The 22420-nt window shown below is 32.4% G+C and overlaps 1 protein-coding gene across 12 annotated transcripts in view; it reads left to right on the forward strand.

Annotated features, from left to right (window-relative positions):
- The window catches only part of LOC138933606 (guanine nucleotide exchange factor DBS), a 31457-nt gene extending 12066 nt beyond the window's left edge, over positions 1–19391 (forward strand). For 10 of the 12 annotated variants that reach the window (XM_070296431.1, XM_070296439.1, XM_070296469.1 and 7 more), the window contains 15 exons: positions 7388–7483; positions 7576–7690; positions 7813–7903; positions 8041–8271; positions 8368–8627; positions 8807–9041; positions 10188–10382; positions 10472–10648; positions 10715–10900; positions 11030–11365; positions 11437–11754; positions 11850–12047; positions 12135–12343; positions 13385–13583; positions 13870–19391. In XM_070296431.1, the coding sequence (XP_070152532.1) occupies positions 7388–7483; positions 7576–7690; positions 7813–7903; positions 8041–8271; positions 8368–8627; positions 8807–9041; positions 10188–10382; positions 10472–10648; positions 10715–10900; positions 11030–11365; positions 11437–11754; positions 11850–12047; positions 12135–12343; positions 13385–13583; positions 13870–14097 (3074 nt within the window). In that variant the 3' untranslated portion in view covers positions 14098–19391. Of the gene's footprint in view, positions 1–5140; positions 5231–5770; positions 7023–7387; positions 7484–7575; positions 7691–7812; positions 7904–8040; positions 8272–8367; positions 8628–8806; positions 9042–10187; positions 10383–10471; positions 10649–10714; positions 10901–11029; positions 11366–11436; positions 11755–11849; positions 12048–12134; positions 12344–13384; positions 13584–13869 lie in introns of those variants that run through there. The other 2 variants (XM_070296524.1, XM_070296534.1) reach the window with 2 other exon arrangements.
- The last annotated feature ends 3029 nt before the right edge of the window (positions 19392–22420 follow it).

Genomic DNA, 22420 nt, shown 5'->3' on the forward strand with positions numbered 1-22420 from the left:
AAAGCAATGAAAAATAAAATATTGTCAGAAAAACAAAAAAACGATAGATATATTTTTAAACGTAAGTATTGAAATTAAACTTTATAAATTAAGTGATATAAAGTAATTAATTTGCGCTATTTTTATGTTACATTAAAGTGTGTAATGATAATGATGCGCAGGCTCTTTAAATTTAAATTTTTTAAAGTTTTTAAATTTATAAATGTTTTTATTTACTAACAATAAATAAAACTTTTTGTCTTTCTCGCCTATTTCCATATTAATTAAAATCTCCGTTCAGACATAGGGAACAATTAGATAACTTTTTTTAAAAACCAAGACTTTTTGATAAGATCAAGAATCATGATAATTTCTTTTGGTATTGTCTTGATATTTGATCTTGTCTTGAAATTCAAGACTAGATCAAGACAAGACCAAAACTAGTCTTGGTATCTCGTGCAACCCTACATCATAAGACCGTCTGGATCAATGAGCATCGAAATAAAATCGCCATATTGATTTAAATAGCATGCTCATTGGTCCAAATGGTCTTATGCTATGCATATGCAGCTATGTCAATTTGTGTGTGAGGGCCTTTTCATTTTTAAACTTATTATCAAAATTGTCTTTAGCACAGTGATATCATTGGTTAATTATTTTCTTCACAGCTTGTATTATTTTTCGTGGTTGTATTAATAGAATGTGTGGAGAGAGAAATGTGTTTTATGATTATAGGCCAATTTTACTAAGGCCGGTATTCATCGGTTCTTATTTCAAGACCGTCTTAAGTAATGTCTTAATATGCTAATACGGCTCTATGATTGGTTTATGACATATTAATATTGTCTTAAGATATTTAAGACGGTTTTAAATATAAGAACCGACTATGAATACTGGTCCAAGTGCGGTTAGATGAACCGATGGTTAAAATTAGCAGGGTGGCCAATAGAAAATAGAGGTTAAGGAAAACCAAGCATTCGTGTCATCTCAATTAACCACCCTACTAATTTTCACCATCGGTTTATCTAACCAGACTTGGTGAAATTGGCCTTATATCGCAAAAATTAAGCGTTAACGAATACAAATATTTTTGATATTAAACGCAAGGAATGCGTTGTCAGAATGTTGTCTTAGAAAAATAGTTTCATCTATTCTTTTTAAAAAGTATAAGTACGTATTTAAAAATAAAAAGCACATTTGCTATTCAAATTTAAAACAAACTGTGTTTCGTGACGTAAGAAACGATCGCGAGTCGACAGGGAAAATTACGCGTTTTATGCGACGTTTGCGATATTACGGAGCAGCGTGGATTCGTTCCTGCTAGAATTTTTACGACTTTAACGAATAAGGAGATTTGCGATAAAGCCGTTTTATAAAGCCTCAAGATTTGCTTTTCTCAACCTTAATTGTATTTACATTTCGACGCAAAATTTCTTCTCCCAATTTGACATACGCAAAACTTTAGATAGGAAATTCTATAGATCGTGTAATTTAAAGATCAGATATAGATTCTAATCTCTCTGGTTGCCTTTAGGATGTTTTGGCTGTACAATAGCAGCAAAAGGCTGTCGAAACAAAAAAAAAAAAACATTTCTTACATTTATATTGTTTGAAAAATCAAATAAATAAATTTGGATTATAAAAAAAATTAAAGTATCACAAAATAATATGGTTTTTAACGTTTTCGTAAAAGAAAATAGTTGTAATTAATATTTTTCTTAGTTTATAATAAAATTTTTGAGCACCTGAAAGCAACTGCAAAAAACCAAAAAAAAAAACGAGTAATTTACAGAAATATTTCGAGTTACAATAAGTATTTTTCTACAATTTTTAATAAATATAACTTTTAAACGAATAAATGGATCCAAATCAAGTTTTACGCAAATATTTATTAGTTTTTTTTTAATATATGTGAAAATTTTTATTTCATTGATAATGTTTTTTCCTTGTCAAATTTATCAATAAGTGCTATAATATGCGATTTTTCATAAGACCCAATATAAACTTTAAACTTAAATAATTTCTAAACCGTTAAGAGAATTGTACTCATGTTTTGCACAGATACTCAGAAGAAATATTAGAACAGTCTACGCGAATTTTTCACGCTTTTGTCAGTGTTCTGACATATGACACATACATCCTTAAACGCGTCCCCACCATCGGCGCTTCTCACGTGTGGTGTGCGATGTTCTTTTATTTGGAGCGTGTTCGTCGCGGCCGCGACACGTGTGTGTGCATTTTGTGCCTTGTGTGTATCAGGTCTCGGGTGCTCTCCCCTCGCTAGTTCCTTGTTCGTGTCGTCGGGGGAGGGCACCCCAGGATTGTATCCGCGCCCTACCATCAATCAATAATCCGCATACCTGCTTCCGTCTCCGCTCTATGTGCAAGCGGAGAGGGAAAATCGGGAAGTTCTTTTTTTTCGATATACCCGACATGCGAATTTTTTTTTTCGACTTAATACCAGCGAATAAATCGCTGTGTACAATATTTTGCATTAATGATTCTCGCTGAACACCCAAATATTGATGTTATATATTATATACAATATTAATATATTTATTGTTAGTTTTCTCATGTATATCTCTCTAGAAAATTTAATTATAATTGATAACTGCATAATTTTTTTCCCCCTCCCCGTGTTTATCGAATAAATAAAAGGTGAATGAATTTTATCCATTTATATCAAATTTTCTTATTGTTAAATACACAGAATTATTAATAAAAAAAAAAAAAAAAAAAAATTGATAAAAAGAATAAAGATATTTAATTAATATATGATTGAATCATTAATCGTATTTATTAAATTTTCTATCTTGATGTAGTAAAAATCTCAGGGGCGTATCCTCTTTGCGCGAAGACAGAAGATTTTATCACGATTCATACAAAATTTCTGAATGCAAGTGGACATAATTAGACAAATTAGTCGATACGAATCTGAAGAAAATTGTGTCCCGAACATATTTTTTTTTGTGGTGCGACAAAAACTGGGAGGGGGGGCGCCCTTTTGCGCTACGACCCTGGGAGAGTTGCCATCCCCTCTACATGCGATAACACGAACTAGTCGTTCGCTATATCGTCGGGAGTGTTGGCTGGTGAATACAACGCGATTTATCGCGAGCAACGGTAGGATTGGGCTTGCGAGGGTGTCGTCCCGTCAACGTGACGTCCGTCAAATCGCGAGACGACTCGCCCAAACCGGGGAGCCCGCGACAGTCGATCAAACAATGGTGAGTAAGCTCGTTGATGTAACGGGTCTTAGAGACGAAAGTTGGTGACCGATGGGCGCGATCAGCGATTCTCGACCTTAGGTTTCCATTTCTCTCGGCTGCACTTTCTGTACGATGTTTCTCAGTTTCTCTTTCCTCCTTTTTTCCTGCTTTGGATCCTGAATGTTAAACTCCTCGTCTTAGACGCGAAAGAACGGGACGTAAAAATAAAAAAGTAAACACATATGTTTCTTGTCAATGCAGTTGCGTTTACTTACGTTTTCTTCATTCGAAATGAAATGGATGTATATTCTTGGTTCTTGGATAGAGAAAAGAGACAGAATAAAGTGCAGAAAGTGCGATTAAAACGCGGTGTATTTAAAAGAGAGTTCATCTTTAAAAAAACCTTGTGGAATGATAACTGCGTCTTCCTAAAAAACAGATTGAAATTTTGCATTCGCATCTTTTGAATTTACTTAATCCCTAGACTTTATTCTAAATTGCAATTGTGTTGAATAATTATTGGAAAATAATTATATTTTGAGATAATATCTGATATAAGATCTATATCTTGTTTTATGACAGATTGACAAGACAGCTGTTGTACAAATTGAGACATAACATGGAGCCAGTAGTAGAAGAAAAATGTGAAATGAAAGTATTAGCATTATCTAATACGCAAACTGTTATTGCCGATAAAAATAGAGGAACAAAGGAGTCAGATACAACAAATGTAGAGAAGAAGGTAAAATTCTACATCATGTTTTTTTTTTTAAATTTTATATTATATATGTTATATGCTGTGCATTCTCATATTTTTACATATATTATTATTATTTTTTTTTTAAATAAAAATTGTATGAGATGTGTATTATAACATGCATTAATATTTAATATAATTAGTGTATCTTAAAAATATAGATGTATATTTTAGATTGCGTTAAATAATTTTCTACCATAATTTTAATAATTTTTCATTGAATATTATTATTTTTTTTTTATTACAGAAACATGAAGAACACAAGAATGTACCCAATGCCAAACCAAAAAGATCCGTCGCGAGAATCAAGTCGAGGAAAGCTCGAAGTATGGGTCAGTCAAGTTACGATGCCACGAAACTGGAGGATAGCCCAGCACAGGTATTGGAACGCTTCAAAAGAGGCTGCGAATGTATCGACGATCAGTGCTTCAAGGATCTAAATCCCGAGGTGGTTTATCGGCACAGACTGAACATCGCAGAGTTGACTAAGGCTGAGCACGACATGTATTTAATGGGCGTGACTATGGCATGTCTGACGGATCCTTATCAAACTGCTCGGCATACAGAACGACGTAGATTACGCGCGCAGTACGTTTATCAGGGTCGAAGAGTATGCTTGGATGCGTTTTTGTATCTGGAGAATTGCACGCATTATCAGATCAAGCGGATCCGAAAGCATCTAATGACGCATGGTGTAACGCCGCGCGTACACGGCAATCACGGGAAGATCCCACACAACACATTCTCGCTGGACATATATAAAATTGCGACGGAATTTTTAAAGAACTTTGTTGAGGTGCAGGAGACCAAGCAAAAAACCAAGCTCGCTAAAAATGCTCCGCTGCATCTGTCGCCGGACATCACGCGAAAAACGGTGCATGATTTGTACACGCAATATTGCAAAAAAGTATCACCCGACATTAAGAGCATGGGCTACTCAACGTTTCGGCGATTTATGAAGGTGCAGTTTCCGCAGGTGAAATTTGCCAAGCTGGAGTTTGTTGTGAGAAACCAGACCACGCAGAGTCACTGTCAGACGGAACTCGATGCGAAAGACGACACGGGTCAACAAAAGTCGCTCAAATCGGAGCTACAGACGGAAGCTGGCACGATATTGCCATTGGTGATAACTCATGATTTAGGACAAAACGAGACCTATGTGCTAACGCCTATCAGTAAATTACAGGACGGCGTGAGTTATCAAGTTACTACGCGCGGACTAGTAGTTAACAGTCCGGCTATCACATTGTCGAAAACGAACGCGGTGTAAACTAGAAGATTGCATGTGAGAAAATAGCTATATACTATTTTATGGGAAATTATATACACACACACATATATATATATATATATATATATATATATGTGTATGTGTGAATGTGATATATGCGCCTATATTATAAGGCTCTAATACCTCCTAGCAATTTTTTTCCACATCTCTAAACTAAGAATACAGTAATATATTGCACGCGTTAGATATTTGTAATTGTTCGGAAAAGTCGCAATAAGAATATTTTATAAATGTGTATAAGAATAATATATAAATGATAGTCTCCTAAAATTCTAAACACAGACAAAAACAAAATTATTACATGTATATAAAATCTTAGGTTATTAGATACGCTTGTTGAAGTATATCTTCTGTTATGTTACTCAATTACTCAATTATTAGTGAATTGAGTTATAATGCTGCTAAAGTTTGGATATAATAATAATTGCACAAAGAATTCCTCTATACTCTATATTGATCAATAAAAAACATTTAGATCATGTATTAATAATGATAAATGTTTATAGATTCTTGAAAAAAAAAATAAGGAAAGAATATTAATATTATATAAATTATATTTGTTGAAAAAATAATTTTACTTTTATTTTAAATAACAAAATTCTAAATTTCATTTATTTCTTTTCTTTACATTTTTATTCTCTTAGTCTTTCTTTTTTATTAAAACAAAAGATGCATGAAAATATATCGTTAATTCGTGAATATACAGTAATAATGAAAAAATATCAAAATTAATTATAAAAATCTAAGAAATATAATATCGAAATTCTTTAGTTGTATGTTAGTTATTTTATAATCAAATAATATTTTTTTAAATATATAATAAGGCATATATAAAAAAAATATATATATTTTTTTACATCTTGCATACTTTTCATATAGAGTTCAATAACCTGATGTTGAAAAGCAAAGAATCTCAATATTTCTTATCTTCCTTGAATTCCAGATATGGAAATCACAAGTAACTATGGTAGCAGCAACAGTGCTTCTCAATACAAACACTTTCTATACGATTGCTTCTAACGCATAAATATTATATATAATTTATATCTTTTATTTTTAGCATGTATATATAAATAAGAGAGAGAGAGAGTATATGTTTAATTTTTATTTTTATATAAAATAAAACCAATTTTAGATCGGACAAATTATTTATTGTAGACGAAATTTAAGATTGTGTACTGAATAGCTTGTACAAAATTTTATTAAATATAAATGTGTCATATAAATCCCATACTTGTTCAAAAATATTAATATCGAAAAAAATAATTTATGATGAATTTCTCTCTCTCTGTTTTCATGTTTTCTTCTATAATAATGTCTAAAAATTTTGTTTCTAATGTAAACAAGCATGAGAGAAATATACAATATTAAATTGTAAGAGATTGAAAACTTTTTAGGATATATTGTCCGACATTAGAAATTAATAATCTTGTTGTACGTTGGTATTAATTAAGATTATATTTTCCCGTTTGAGAGCCTCTTGATTTACAGTTACATCAGCAATATTGTGGGTACTGTAGGGAACTGTTTCAGTCGGTGGCATCAGCAAGGTCATGTGAGTGCAACCTCTGATCGGGTACTTGCATTCAGTACACCAGTGAAACTTGAACCGCATATTCACAGCAAACATTGCATAAGAGGCTGTCAAATAAAATCGTTAGATTATTAAAATTTTTAAATGAAATAATACTGTGATATCTCCTAAATTATTATAACTGTATTATTTTTCTGAACAATCCAGGCAGTGTTGCCTTTAGTATTTTAATCTCCAAAAATAAAATAAATGGTAAAAATATAAAGTTATATTACTGATTATATTAAAAGTATGCTAAAGAATTTTTTAAATATATTATAATATTGTATGTATATATATGCATATAATGTCTGTATGTGTTGTGTGTTGTGAACCATTGTAAACCATTTAAATATATAATAATAACATAATAAATAGAGATTCTTTATTAATATCTAATTGTGCAAGTGTCTAAATAATTTTAATATTAAGATATATATCATTTATTTAATTTTAATATTAATAAAATGTCAACTTTTTTTAGACAATATATTTTATAAGCAATATAGTAAAAAAATATATATTTTAAGAAATATTGATGTATATATAATAATAAAAAACAATATTTTGCATTACAGAAGATGTAGAGAGTATGACAGGCGAGATAGAAAATGGAGATCTGGCAGTTCGAGATGTTGCAGATCTTCTCCAGGCACAATATGCTATTATTGCGGGTAAATCTTTAGTCCTACAAGTTACACATTTGAATTTATTTTTAATAAAATATAAATCTATTGAAATGGTTTCTTTTATACATCTTTTACAGGAGGAAAAACGCGAGAGGGATGTCCTATAATCACATTTCCAGACAATGGCAATTTTCATAATTTGACAGACTTGGACTATCAACGTCTCATGTTATATCTTACTTCTGTCCCAACGTAAGTATATAGCTATCACAATTTAATTGTCAATTAACATATACCTCTTTATGCAATATTATAGAATATAAATTTTGTTATTAAATTATATTTATATATTAAATTAAATTATTGATATTTAGATTGCAAGAAGCTGATCTTGGATTTCATTTGATAATTGATCGAAGGAATGATAAGTGGAATTCGGTTAAAACAGTGCTTCTGAAAATTTCTGTAAGTGAATCCAACACACACACACACACACACACATTACACACATAATAATTACAGTCATGTTATCATTTCATAAATCTGTTACTTAATAATAATATATAATAGTTGTTATCATAAATCCTTTATTTTTATTTCAGGCATTTTTCCCTGGTTTAGTGCATGTAGTATATGTTTTGCGACCTGCCGGATTTTTACAGAAAGCCATTTCGGAAGTATCAAATAAGCTGTTTCGAGAGGATTTCAAGTTCAGAGTTATTTTCTTGGCTAACATTGTTGAACTTCACGAGTTTATAGAGAAGGATCAGCTCACCGAGCCGCTTGGCGGCAATTTACCGTATTGTCATCACACTTGGATACAGAATAGAATTGTAAATACATCAAACAAATTAAATAATATCTACGAAATTAACTTTTCTATTCTATTTGTATTGTTAATAAATGTTTTACACGCTCTCTCTATGCAGAGTCTGGAAAAGTTTTCATCAATGACACAGGACGTGTCCCTCGCGTTAGATTCCTTCACGCGACGTTTGGCTGAAGTGGAATTTCCTAACAATACTATCGCTACGACCACATTATTGTCACAGCAACAAGCTGAGTATAACGAATTAAAAGAAGAGATACTTAGCGCTGCCAGGCATGGAGAAGCTCTTTTGGATAGCGTACGACAGCTAACTGGAAAAGGAACGGCTGATAGATTGGGAAATGTTGCAGCAGTAGAAAGGTAACGCAAGAAGGAATTTTATAATTGATAATATAAACGTAATATCGAAATGGTTAATCTCATTATATATGTTAGAAATTATTTATTTCACGATTTGCTTTATTAATGTAAAATATTGAAATAAGAAATTTATTATGCATTTGCCTTATGTAATTTTTAATGCTTAAATTCAACTTTAGATTACTTGTCCAGTTGGAAGAAACCGAACGAACCTTTGACTTGTTTTGGTCACATCATAGCTCACGTTTGAGACATTGTTTGGCTCTGAGGCAATTCGAGCAAGATTTCCGGGAATTACAAACGACGTTAGATCAGCATCTAAAGACGGTGGAAGAAATGACAGAGGTCGGCGAGACGCAAGCGCGAGTTGAGCAGTTGCTGCACGATACAACGACATTTCAACGAATATGCAGAGTATGTGTGGCATATTTTAATTAGTAAATTTTACAAAATATAACAATTTATCATCGTACCTAACGTACATAATTATTTTTCTGATAATAAAATATCCAACAAAAAAAGTCGAGTTTGGAGTAATTTTCAGATAATATGTAAAGTTACAAAGATGGAAATTATTAATTATGATACTATTCTATGCAGAGAAGAGTCATTTATATCACTGAAGCTTAAAATTATAGACCCATACAAAAATAATCTTTTATATGATCATTTAGTGTTAATGAAAGCAATTTGACAATATTATAAATTTTAAGTTTGAAAATGTACAGATTGCACTTGAAGCACCAGAATACATTATTCTAACCAGTATAACTTTATTCATCATATAAACTTTGTAACAAAGTAAACATGCTATCATTGATCATATAAAAAAATATATATATATATATATATAATTGCCAATTAAATATTCTACTATATTTATATATATGCAATATATAAATTCTGGTTTGAACAAGTAATAACATATATAATGCACATCATGCACAAATGTTATTTTGCACCGCTTTCGTCATTTTGTCGATAGTCCTATTTGTTGCATACCATGTGGATTTGGGTCTTGGTAAGCAGTCCACTTAACAAAATACATGTATATATATTCTGTAATAGAATTTACGATTATAACACACAGTAATTTTGAGATATTATTTTAGCATTTACACGTACATATCTCAATCTTATATTTATCGTATCTTGGAGGCAAATAGAAAACGTTACGTTTTGACAAGTTTTTCGTAGATGCTCTATATGAATTAAAATTCTCTTTTATATATTGTTTATACTATTTAAGCTAATATGCTATTTTTCTTTTTTCCTTATTTCTTTTAGTTGAAATGCACGCATATGTATCAGAAGACCAGTGGAGATTGTATTCATGTCCGATAGTGGCATGGTGAATTTTTGCGAATGATTATCGTTATGGTTTTTCACTCTCTCTGCATTGCACGCATAATAGTATTTTCTTTACGAGGTTTTCTTTCTGGACAATTTAATAAGACTATAAGAACAAAACTGCCATGATTATTTGTAGCATTTTCATTTATTTATATACCGACATTTAATCGCGTTATCGTGCATAAGTATAATTATGTATGTTTATAGGGAGACATAGATCGCGCGGAAGAGGTGATATCAGCTGGTCAACAGCTATTATCCGGCAGGCATCAATGCCCGACGGATGTTGTGGAACCTAAATGCGTAGAGCTGCAGAGAATCTGCACCATCCTTAGTCAGAGACTGGAGAGACGATTGCACATGTTGACCAAATGTCGGGAGCTTATGGAACGTATAGATAAGGTACGTTCGAGTTACATCTCTTAAATTTATTGTCCTTCTTTCGCCAATTGGAAAGCTAAATTTTTAAAATTTTATTAATTATCGACCAGGCCAATACTTGGTGCACCCGAGGGATAGAATTGTTGGCATCGCAGAACAGCACCACGCCGCCGGATCAAGCGCTTCAAGAGCTGCAACAGCTCATCGAAGCCGCGGAGGAGTTCCATCATCCCCGATGTATCTTTCAAGATTCCGTGATGCCAGAAACTAAAGCGCTCATTACGCAAGTACGCATTTCTGAAAGATACTTTGATTTCATCAACGCACGTCTCGATCCGAAATATAACTCGTAGGTTCTACAAAGGATAGAAGATGTATCCTTGATGTGCGATAAGAGAATAATGGCACTAAAGCAGCAATTAATCAAACCAGCCAGACCAGTACAAACCGTTACTCCAGAACCAGTCAAACCCTTGCAATCACTGCCTCAAACTGTAAAGCCCAGCAGAATTCTTAAAAAAGCCAACACCATGCCAAAGGTAATCTTATATAATAAGCGGTGTTTGAAAACATTTGAAAATAATGAAATAATGTTTTTGAAAATGTTTTAATTACTTTAATATAAATATAAATAAATAAATTTGCTAAACAAAATAAATTTATTTAAGATGGAGATGAGTCCTATAGAGGGAGAATCCTCATCACCGGAAAGCGAGCCTCGAGACATCGAAGCTTTACGTTTGAAACGCGGCCACGTTTTAGCGGAACTTGTGGAAACTGAGCGAATCTATGTCACTGAACTTGGTTCGATCATTAAAGGTTACAAGATGGAAATGATAAACGAGACAATGGCTCATTTGATACCAGCTGCACTGGTGGGCAAAGCGGACGTATTGTTTGGCAATTTAGAGGATATTTATATTTTTCATGGTGAAACTTTTCTAAGAGACTTGGAGAACTGCATTTCGAATACTGAGCTGGTCGCTTTGTGCTTTGTTCAAAGAGTAAGCATTTATATATATTTCGAATATTATATCATATATCGAAAACACTAATTTAATGTACATTTTTTTAGCGCGAAATATTCTTTAGATTATATAGTTATTATTGTCAAAATATTCCGCGATCTGAGAGATTGCGCGAACAGATACAGACCGAACCGCAGTTTCTCGCAGCTTGTCAACAGAAACTTGGTCACAAGTTGCCGCTTGCTGCCTATCTTCTCAAACCCGTTCAGCGGATTACCAAATATCAATTATTGTTAAAGGATTTATTAAAGTATAGCGATGAACCTTCATGCTGCACCGAATTGCAAGAGGCGCTTGATTGCATGTTAGTTGTATTAAAGTGCGTTAATGACAGCATGCATCAAACTGCAATAACGGGTTTTGGAGTAAGTACATGTTCATCTTCATTTTTCTTTGTACTGTTAATCATTATATCTTATCTTTTATTATATTACTTTTGCCTTTTTCTTTCTACTTACAGGGCGATCTGGGTGCACAAGGCGAATTGTTGTTACAAGGCTCGTTTAGCGTTTGGAGCAGTAGTAAACGAGAGCGACTATTGCGACTGAAACCATCTCAACGGCATATCTTCTTATACGAGAAGGCTTTGATATTTTGTAAGCACAGCAAGCCTCAAGCTCATAACAAGGCTACATACCATTTTAAAAGATATTTGAAGGTATACTTCAATATTCACATTTGTAAAAATAACTTTTTTCTCAACTTAAGTTTTATAATTTATATGATCTTACATAATATGTGGCAGATGTCTCAGATTGGTTTGACAGAATCGGTGAAAGGCGATGCTAGACGGTTCGAGATATGGTTGCAGGGCAGGGCTGAGGTACACACGATACAAGCGCCCAGTATCGATGTTAAGCAATCCTGGGTACGTCAGATCAAAGGTGTTCTGATGTCTCAGTTAGCCGAACTCAAAGGAAAACAGAATTCGGCTCTTGGAAAATCCAATCATAAGTACGTAATCGCTGTTAAGAATTAATGATTACACTGTTCAACACCAAATTTGCCTTAAGTTCTACCAAGTCATTTTTGATAAATTTTTTAGCGCTGATTACGAATGTGACTGTAAAAATGGCGTATCATGTCAAGTTTTTGAGAAAACTTCAGTCAAAATTGCTAAAATAGGCGTTTTTGATACTTTTGCGTGAATTGTATTTTCCGATGGGGACGTGCTATAGACGATAGCGATAGCTCAAAATAAAGTTCAAGATTTATACTTTATGATAAAAATACCAGAGGTTCTAGGCAGGAAGGATTTTTCAGAAAAAAGTGGTTGAAACATAAGAAATATCTATTGCAATGTTTTCCAGTCAAACGTTTTCAATTGTCCGTTACTAAATTTTTTTTTAGTTACAGGAATAAAAAAACTACTCTAATTTTGTTCTTAACTGAAAGCGACCACAAAAATCTACACATACTCATGATTTGAATGATTTTTCAAAAATTTGATCCGCCATTTTGGGTCTCCCATTTTTAATTTTGAAATTTTAACACATAATTCGTGTTGAGTGATCAGGCAAATGTATACGTACCGACTTTCATGATCAGAATGATTTTAAAAAATTTTAGTAATGGACAATTGGAAACGTATGACTGGGGGACACTGCGATAGATGTTTTTTATGTATCGATCACTTTTTTTCAGGAGAACCTTCCCTGTCTGGGACTTCTGGCATTTTTATCATAAAGTATAAGTCTTGAGCTTTATTTTAAGCTATCGGTACCGTGTATAGCACGTCTCCATTGAAAAATATAACTCACACCAAAGCATCAAAAACACCTATTTTAGCAGCTTTGACTGAAGTTTTCTCAAAAACTTGATATAATACTCAATTTTTATAGCCAGATTCAGTAATCAGGGCTAAAAAATCTATCAGAAATGACTTGGTAGAACTTAAGGCAAAAAAAAGTTCTTATTTTGCCAACCAGTGTTATTAATTCTTAGCGCGCATTTCAATCTTTTCAATATATTTTATCGCTTCTTTTATTCCGAAAGGCCTTTGCGACAAACAATCTCGTGGGAAGCTCAAAGCAGTATATCAGGATCTTTGCGAACACTATCTGTCGACGGTAACAGCGTTATCTCGCACATGACCGATGTTTCGCAATCCACGGAGGAGGATGCGGCATGGAGTTCGGAAAATAGCAATACGGATGAGGAAGACGCTTTTGGCGATAATCCAGGACCGGCACCGGTGAATTCTTTTTACGTTCTTGAATCCAAGTGCTGAGAATAAATAGTAGGCCTAAAATAACAAATTTTAGAGGACAACAGAGAAACTTGAAAAATCTGTAATTTTACTTTTGCCATTTTTATTACTTTTAATTAATTTATAACAAATTTATAAATTCAATGCACATCCATTTCTTCTCTCTGACAATAATGTTATCTTTATTAAGTGTCTTATATTTTTAGCTTCTGAATCAGTTATAATACGTGCAATTTTACATATTTTACAATAACGATATATTTATTTATAGGGTGGAAAATATGTGGCGTTGGCAGATTATTGCGCGGTGGGACAGTCGGAAGTCACGATGCGCGAGGGTGATACCTTGGAACTTCTAAAAGTCGGCTGTGCTGGCTGGTGGTTTGTCAAACTGATCGGCACTGGCATGGAAGGGTGGGCGCCCGCGGCGTACCTGGAACCGATTAGTCGCAAAACGTCACGCAGTTCGCAATCGGTCAACAGTCAAGAGGCTATATGAAACAGGCGACTAACACACTAGAGAGCTTGCTAGTGTGTTAGAGCTTTGCTTATCTCAAGCTTGATTGCCAGTTGTACTGTTGTATTGAGAAACATTTACTGTTGAAAACGGTAAGAGCATTTTTTAAATGGCGGACGAAGTCGGTTTTTGAAAATCTTTTATAGCATTCAAACATAATGATGAGTTGCATCATTTTACCTTTTTCTTATATAAAACAAGTATACAATGCTTGATATATAATGCCTTTGTATTTGCGATACAAAGAACGTTAAATTAAATGGGTGATAAGATTTTTACGTTTACGAGAATTTTATACTAATGCATACCGAGAAGAAGAGATGGAACGGAAAAAGAAGTTTCCTCATTCTATGATAATTGCAAACAGTCGAGAACTTCATTCGCGTTGTAACATCAAATTAAATGAAGTCGTTCGCGAGCACAGAATGACGTTTACTGAATTGTACAAAATGTAGCATTGAATTAAGCCGGGATATTATGTGCACGCGCGCACAATGGAGGCACAGATGTGGTCTTGTATCGATCACGATAATTTTTTCAACAATAATGCATACACTATAATCAACAAAAGGAAGAACGCTGCTAATGTTAAACGTATCATCGTTTGGTTACTTTGTTAAGAATCTGTGTGAAGAAGTACCTAATCTATGAATGAAATGTAGTTTTTACTTATGACCCGGGTAATAAAATGGCTATGTATGCGATTATTCCAAAGTTTAATATCATAAGATCATTGTAAAAGACGCGACATACTTTCGTCCATAAGGTTCTACTGATGATTCGAGAAACAATCTTATCCTTGCTTGGTGTATACCTTGCGATGTCGCGTCTAATGAATCGATCACCAGAATATTGTCGTCGATCGCATCATTCGTGTATCATTATACATTGGTTTAGAGTAGAGTAGATTATCCTAGATGCATTGTCATCACAATCGGAAATAGTACAATTTAGTGCAGTTTCGCGAGCTTTTAAGAGTATTTTAGATGTTCTGTTTGCGAGATTTGAAGTGTTTTCGCTTCCCGGGGTTGAATTTAAAATATTTGCAAAGACTATCGAAAATGTATAGATCCCCTCGAGCCTTCGAAGACGAAAAATGTGTGATACAAACGTTAGAGATTGATGCTTCTGCAGAGTAATAATTGTAAACATATGCAGAAAAAAATGTTTAATTAATATATCGCCATTCTTAGGAAGTTAAACATATGTATATTGTTGACGAGTCGTTGCGACCAAATAAGCTTGAGATATTATGAATATGACTATGATGTAAACCATTTGTTTTGAAAGCATAACGATGATAGGAGGTTGAGAGAGAGAGAGAGAGGAGAGAGAGAGAGAGAGTGAGAGAAGGGGAGAAGGGTGGTTAAAGAATTATATACATATACACAAATTTTTTAGGAGGCTAAACGGTTAACACCAACAGTAACACGTAATATCTGATACCGATAAATCTTAACATACCTAATATTTTAGAACTACATATAATAAGCTATTTCAGTTCTCTCTAGGCGGATTTCATAACCCACCAATTTCATAAGTCTCTACTATAATATATAACAATATATGATAGTATCATTTGTACCGAAACATTTATATGGATAACATAATTTTTAAGGGGTTATCTCGATTATTATGATTTTTTTCGCCAACGTTGTATGCGTTATAATTATGTCCGCTTTTATATGATATACACACAAGGACATGATTCCATCGCAATTTTTGATATAGCCTACATGAGTCTTGTTTTTGATATTTATAATTCGAGTATTATTTTATTTATTATAGAGAAAGCATGGTTTTATATGATATTTATTAAATATTTATTAAAGAGATAGTTATATTTGTAAAAAATAGAGAATTATTTAACATTGCATATATATACAAGGTATCCTAAAACTATCGTACTTCCTCCTAATGGCAGATCCCTTAAAACATTTCAAGACGAAAATCCTAATACAAAAATGTCGAGGCTATAATAGTTTTTAAACGGGAAGCGAGATTATATTTTTGCGAATGACAGGATTGAGATTTTGCGCGCTCAGACACGGCGAAATGATAAATGAAAAAAGTGCTTCGATGAATGGAGCGTCTTTTTTATGATATTATGATTATTGTATAAATTTACAATAGCATTGTCATTATATGCTTTCCCGCTTCTCTATGCATTGCATTAGTACATTCTTTTTACGAATAATGGATGCAAGAACTAAAGACATCTCAAAAATGATTCAAGTAAAAATTTGCGACATGTTTCAACTTCAGCTATCAAAGTGGTTGATCAGTGAGTGCGTTCAAGAGACACAATCGTTGGGTAGCAATCGAACGTGATTAGTTCTTACTTCTAGAACCAACAAATCAATGTCGAGTGTTGATAAGACGATGCTCAACGGTTGCAGTACAGCCGTGTAATAGATGTGTCTCCTGAACGCACCCAATGTTACCATGAAGGTGTTTACTATTTCGCCGTGCTTGAGCGCGCAAAATCTCAGCCCTGTCATTCGTGAATGATTCATCATATAGCTTCGATATTTTCGTATTAAAATTTTCGTTTTGAAATGTTCTAAGGAATCTACCATTAAGTGAAAGTACGATAATTCTAGGACATCCTGTATATATGTATGTATGTATGTATAAGTTGCAGCAATCGATATACCAGATATTCAGGTCCAGGTTGGTCCAGATTGGTCCAGATTGATTTACAGCATACAGTAACTGCAATATAGCATTAAAAGCTGTATAATGCTGGCAATTTTATAATTATAAACGAGTTAGAAACAAATACAGGAATTCGTTTCTTACCGGGATGCTGCGTTTATACATATTTCAATTATGTATAAGTGTTAATATCTTTGTATTGTGTCGCAACTTTTACTTTCTACACTTCTTTAAAACCTATGCGCATTATACATAACATTATTATCATGTCAATGTAACGTCAAAGTTTTAAAACATTGCAATATTTATTTTCTCTATGACATACTGCTGCACTAGTTCAGAGCTTATCTTTCTCCTTCCAATGTGGAGAGAAAAAGATGAATTCTGAACTAGTGCAGCCAGTTTAGCTGTAAAAAACAGATCCATTCTCTGCAGCGAGTTAGCTGCAGTTATTGCAAATTCCTTTAAATTTCATTCCGAAATTTTAATGTTAAAAATAAGAACGCAGTCACGCTCAGATTAGATTGCTACCAATTCAGATAGCGAAATGGCCTCGATGATGGTAATTATCAGTTGAAAATTAGGAAAACAGTTGAACGATAATATATTTCGTATAATGTGCATAGACTTTTAATCGCTCTTGGAGTTGTAATATATCTATGTGTATTAATCCATTTATATGCCGTCCTTGTATTAACCGTAAGATTTTAATCAAATGCATGAGCAATATTAGTTTGAAAGATCGTTTTCTCGACGCATCTCTTTACGTTGCGATTATAATATTAAAGATGTGCAAACTCAAACAGTCGGAAACGTGAATGCGAAACGTTGGCCTTTCCGCGATCGATTTTATTTACAACATAGTAAACTCTACGCAAAAAAAGAGAAAAGATATTAATAACTCTCGAAACTCTACACATCATACACTTTATGAAGATTTTCGCAAATAGTTACATGATCACTTTGTCGTTCGTGTCTTCGATCGAGCAATCCCTCATCCGTGTAAAATCGCGATTAAGCGACCAAGCTAAGTGATATTTATAAATATACAGGGCGCGTTTTTTGTAGAAACTATAAATACACACACACACACACATATATATATATATAGACAATAATTATACCCGCTGTTGAAGGATACATGACAACGCGTTCATTCAGAGATAACGATGATTCATGATAAATATATAATTCCCGAAGCGATACTTCCCTCCGTGATTAACGGAGCAAATAGAAGCAGGTTTCTGCGAGTGTGAATCTGTCTCACCTCGTAGATATGGATTTATAATAATATTAATAGAGATCTCGTAAATATAAATGCACTTTTGCGTGCAATCTTTTAAAAAAGAAAAACTCATGTAAAAGAGGAATTCGACGTTCAACCGCAATCTCTTTACGGATGGTTCCTTTCGTCGTTCCTCGTCGGCAAGAGAGTGATAGTAAAGTCTATTTTTGCATATAACACGTGATAAAGAGGCTGCCGAAATCTCTTCTATTTGCATTACATATGTATTAGCGCGATCATTTCTCATAAATAAGAATCATTGACGCTACGCTTTTTCTTTATTTAATTAACATAACATGTATAATGCTTTGTTACACCCGAACAATAAAATTCTTCTTTGAGCTTTTCTTTCAATACAATTTGTAATTATAAATTGTAAATGATTTTATTCTCCATACACAGGGTGTTCCAGATTTAGACCCATAAACTTCAGCTGATTATAAAGGACATCAAAACAAGCTAATTTTGTCAATAAACCTGTATCCGTAAATGAGCCGTTTTGGCACTAGAGACACATATTTTTATAGATGAATTCAGACATTTCCAGTTGCTGCTGAAAAGCGATTCTAAGAGATCAAATCACTCCTCATATGTAGAGCGATTTTTTTGCTTTTCTTGATATATATCTCGAAAATTATTCGAGATATCAAGAAATGTTTTATACAAAAGTTTTATGGTAAAAATGCCTCTATTTAACTACACTAATAAAATTTAAAAAAAAATTTTTTTTCAAAGATTTTTACCTTTGTTGGTCTTTGATTCTCTAGTGTCAAAACGGCTCATTTGCGGACACGGGTTTATTGACAAAATTGGCTTGTTTTGGTCCCTTTATAAACACCTAAAGTTTGTCGGTCTAATTTTGGGACAATCTGTATAAGAAAGAAATTCTACCCAAAAATAATATTTTTGTATAGGAGGCAAAAAAATTGCTCAAGCTTAAGTTAAGTATGTTGTTAAACGATTTTGCTTTAAATGTGTATTATAAATTCTTTATGTTTATAGTTACGTTATATATAAAACGAACAAATACATTAGAATTATGCGTTTCGATTGTTTTTCGTGTACATATGTACATTTGCACGAAAAGATAGGCGTGATGCGAGTATCATATGCGAGAAATGATCATTTTCAATTGTTACATATATATCATCTTACTATCTTCATGAAGGGAATGGAATGCAATTCGTATGTGCAATGTATATTCGAGCGCGTACAAGAATTTTTGTTAACTTGTCCGAATCTTGCGTATAATCAGTTGTCAAATCTTGTATGAGAGACCTGCAATATTAAACGGGAACATTAAACGCGAGAATCCCAACGGAGCAGCAAAAAATCAGTTCTTGTTCTTGTCGCGATTAACAAACCCGCTTTTCGTTTGAAAAACAGATATTTTAAGATAAGCATATATATATATAGTGAGCAGTGATTATGTGATCGTATTTTAATAATTATTCACACACCTTACGTTTTTATTAAATTTCTTATCTGATCTTTTATTCATTCACTTTATTAGTGGATGAATACTTCGTTTTTGGGGGGAAATTTTTACATAAACATTTTTAATTTAAAAAATTGAAAAATTTACTTTATTATTTAATAAATCAATTTTTATATTATCTCAATTGAAGATTGTAATATAAAATCATTATATGTACATTATACAGGGTGTCCGACAAATAAGTGACTAAACGAAAGATATAGAGGTAGATTGGATCAAACTGAAAAGAAAAGTCCTGTATCATTTTGCGATTTTCGTAATAATTACTGAGAAATTAATTAAAAAAGATCGGCCATTACAAATGGTTGTACAACGGTTACGTACGAACAGTACATAACGCTGGATTCTCGTGTCTTATACAGCACAGAACATTGCAATTACATTGCAGCAATGTTACAATCTTGCAAGTTGCAATGAAATATTGTTGAGACATTATTGGAATATGGAATTGTAATATTTTATGAGAATGTTACAGCAACATTTCAAAAACATTACAAAAGACAGTTTTTGATAATCGCTACTTTGTTCGTTTACCACTATGCGGCGCGCGTTGCGTTATCTATCCCGTATTTAAGTTTTAATCACGATGGTTATATAAAGCTTGCAAAAAGCGGTTAGTAATATTAAAAGTATAATAACTATTTTTATCAGATCAATTTGTCTGATACAATCCCAACACAGGAAATTCAGATATTGAATTGAGTGTTTAGAAATCGGACAAATAATTATTCGAAAAAAGTTAAAATTATCCATTTAGTGTCTATTTAAGATATGGAGTTTAATATGTATATAAATAAAATTTTAATTTTTATGAATTAAATTATTTAGTCATTATCAATTTCTTAAACTTGTAAATAATTGATAAAATAGCGATGTTAATTAGATAACAGAAAATTGTTTAATAGTTCCCATTTTTATATAAAAGCAAAAATTTGATAATAATTTTTTAATATGCAAAATGCTTCAAATTTAATAGATAAACTTGGAGAATATATAAAGACATCCACGAGAGACGAGAAAAAACTCGTTGTAATTGCGTAAATTCACAATCTTTTTTCTTATCTCTCTTGGATGTTTTTATATGTTCTCAAAGTTTATGTATTAAATTTGAAGCGTTTTGTATATTTGTAGCAATGTATTTAAATATTACAAATACATTGCACCGTAACATTATTGTATTCTTACATTGAAATATTTCTAAGGGCGGACATTTCAACGTTGCCGCAGGCTTGCAATAACATTGCAGAAACATTTCGCAACTTCTATGCAATATTACAATATTTCAATGTAAGATCTATGCAACGTGTTTGCAATCTTTCGGTGCTGTATGGGTTACAACCATATATCAATGGGGCCGTCCTTTGCGCCGCGCGCTTACACTCGCGCAAATTGGTTGATCTTTTTTATTTAAATTCTCAATAATTATTGCGAAAATCAGAAAATGGTAAAAAATTTTTCTCCTCGGTTTTATCTACTCTACCTGCACACGACGGGCGATTATCAGCCTGATTATTATCACCCTGTACATATTTTTTATTTTTCTATTTTTTACAGCATTTTATCATAAGGCTTTCTGTAAACCTTATAGTTTTAGAAGTCTTTCTATTTAAATATTCTTCTATAATTAACTTTATTATTATTATATTATTATCTTTTATTAATCCTTAAAGTGTCGATGTTTATTTTGAAACATATGTGTATGTAAATTACGTAAAATTTTACTGTAATTATATATATGTGTATGTATGAAATTATATAACAATACATTTGTATTTATGGATCTATTTTTTATAACTGAACTGATTGCTCTAGTTCAGATTTTATCTTTTTCTTTCTATATTGGAAGGAGAGTCAGTTCAGTTATAAAGAACAGACCCTATGTATGTATGTATGTATGTATGTATGTACATATACAAGTTGTCTCAGAATTAGATCGACAAATTTCAGATGGTTATAAAAACCAAAACAAGCTAATTTTATCAATAAACCCGTATCTGCAAATGAGCTATTTTGGCACTAGAGAATCAAAGACCAACAACCGTAAAAATCTTTGAAAAAGAATTATTTTTTCAAAATTTTATTAATGTAGGTAAATAGAGGCGTTTTTACCATGACACTTTTGTATAAAACATTTTTTAATTTCTCGACTAGTTGTCGAGATATATGGACCGTTTATTTTGAAAGTGGTGCAAGTCCATTTTCTTTTGTTTCGAGAAAATTAAATGTTAGCAGATCTGACAATTAAAAAATATAGGTTAATTATGTGAAGTCTGGGAATGTTTGTACTAATTTATCAATATGTAATTTGATTATATAAATTTCTTTTAGGCGAATTTAACTAAAATAATATATATTTCCAGGCTGCAAATGGACTTACACCACTTTCATAATTAGTCAATTGTAAATATCATTTAATTTCAATTTTGAAATAACAAATATCACTTAAAATATGTTTCATATTAATCCAATTTTGTTTATAAATAATAACAAGAAATAAAATAGAATTAGTATTTTTTATTTTGAACGTTAATTATATTTATATATTGTTAAACTTAACACAAGATATTGGTATTATTAATTATTTATGCTCTTCATGTGGCAGTGTTTTGAAATATTCATGATGCACAGGAGGTATATAAGGTAATAGCTGCTGCATATCCTTATATTTTTCGTATGTAATAGGCCTGGCATCGTGATGGAAATTGGACTTACACCACTTTCATAATCAATGGTTACGCAATTTCTTTTACCGGCCAATTTTAAATTGAACAAAGCATTGGCATTTTTTAAGATATTAAATACTAACTAGTTATAAACAAAAAGTTTACACTAAATTAAGCATAAATTACGTCATATCTCATTTT

The sequence above is a fragment of the Polyergus mexicanus genome, unplaced genomic scaffold, assembly GCF_030449975.1.
Source record: "Polyergus mexicanus isolate NDT 795.1 unplaced genomic scaffold, iyPolMexi1.0 SCAF_1, whole genome shotgun sequence".
Taxonomy (NCBI): domain Eukaryota; kingdom Metazoa; phylum Arthropoda; class Insecta; order Hymenoptera; family Formicidae; genus Polyergus; species Polyergus mexicanus.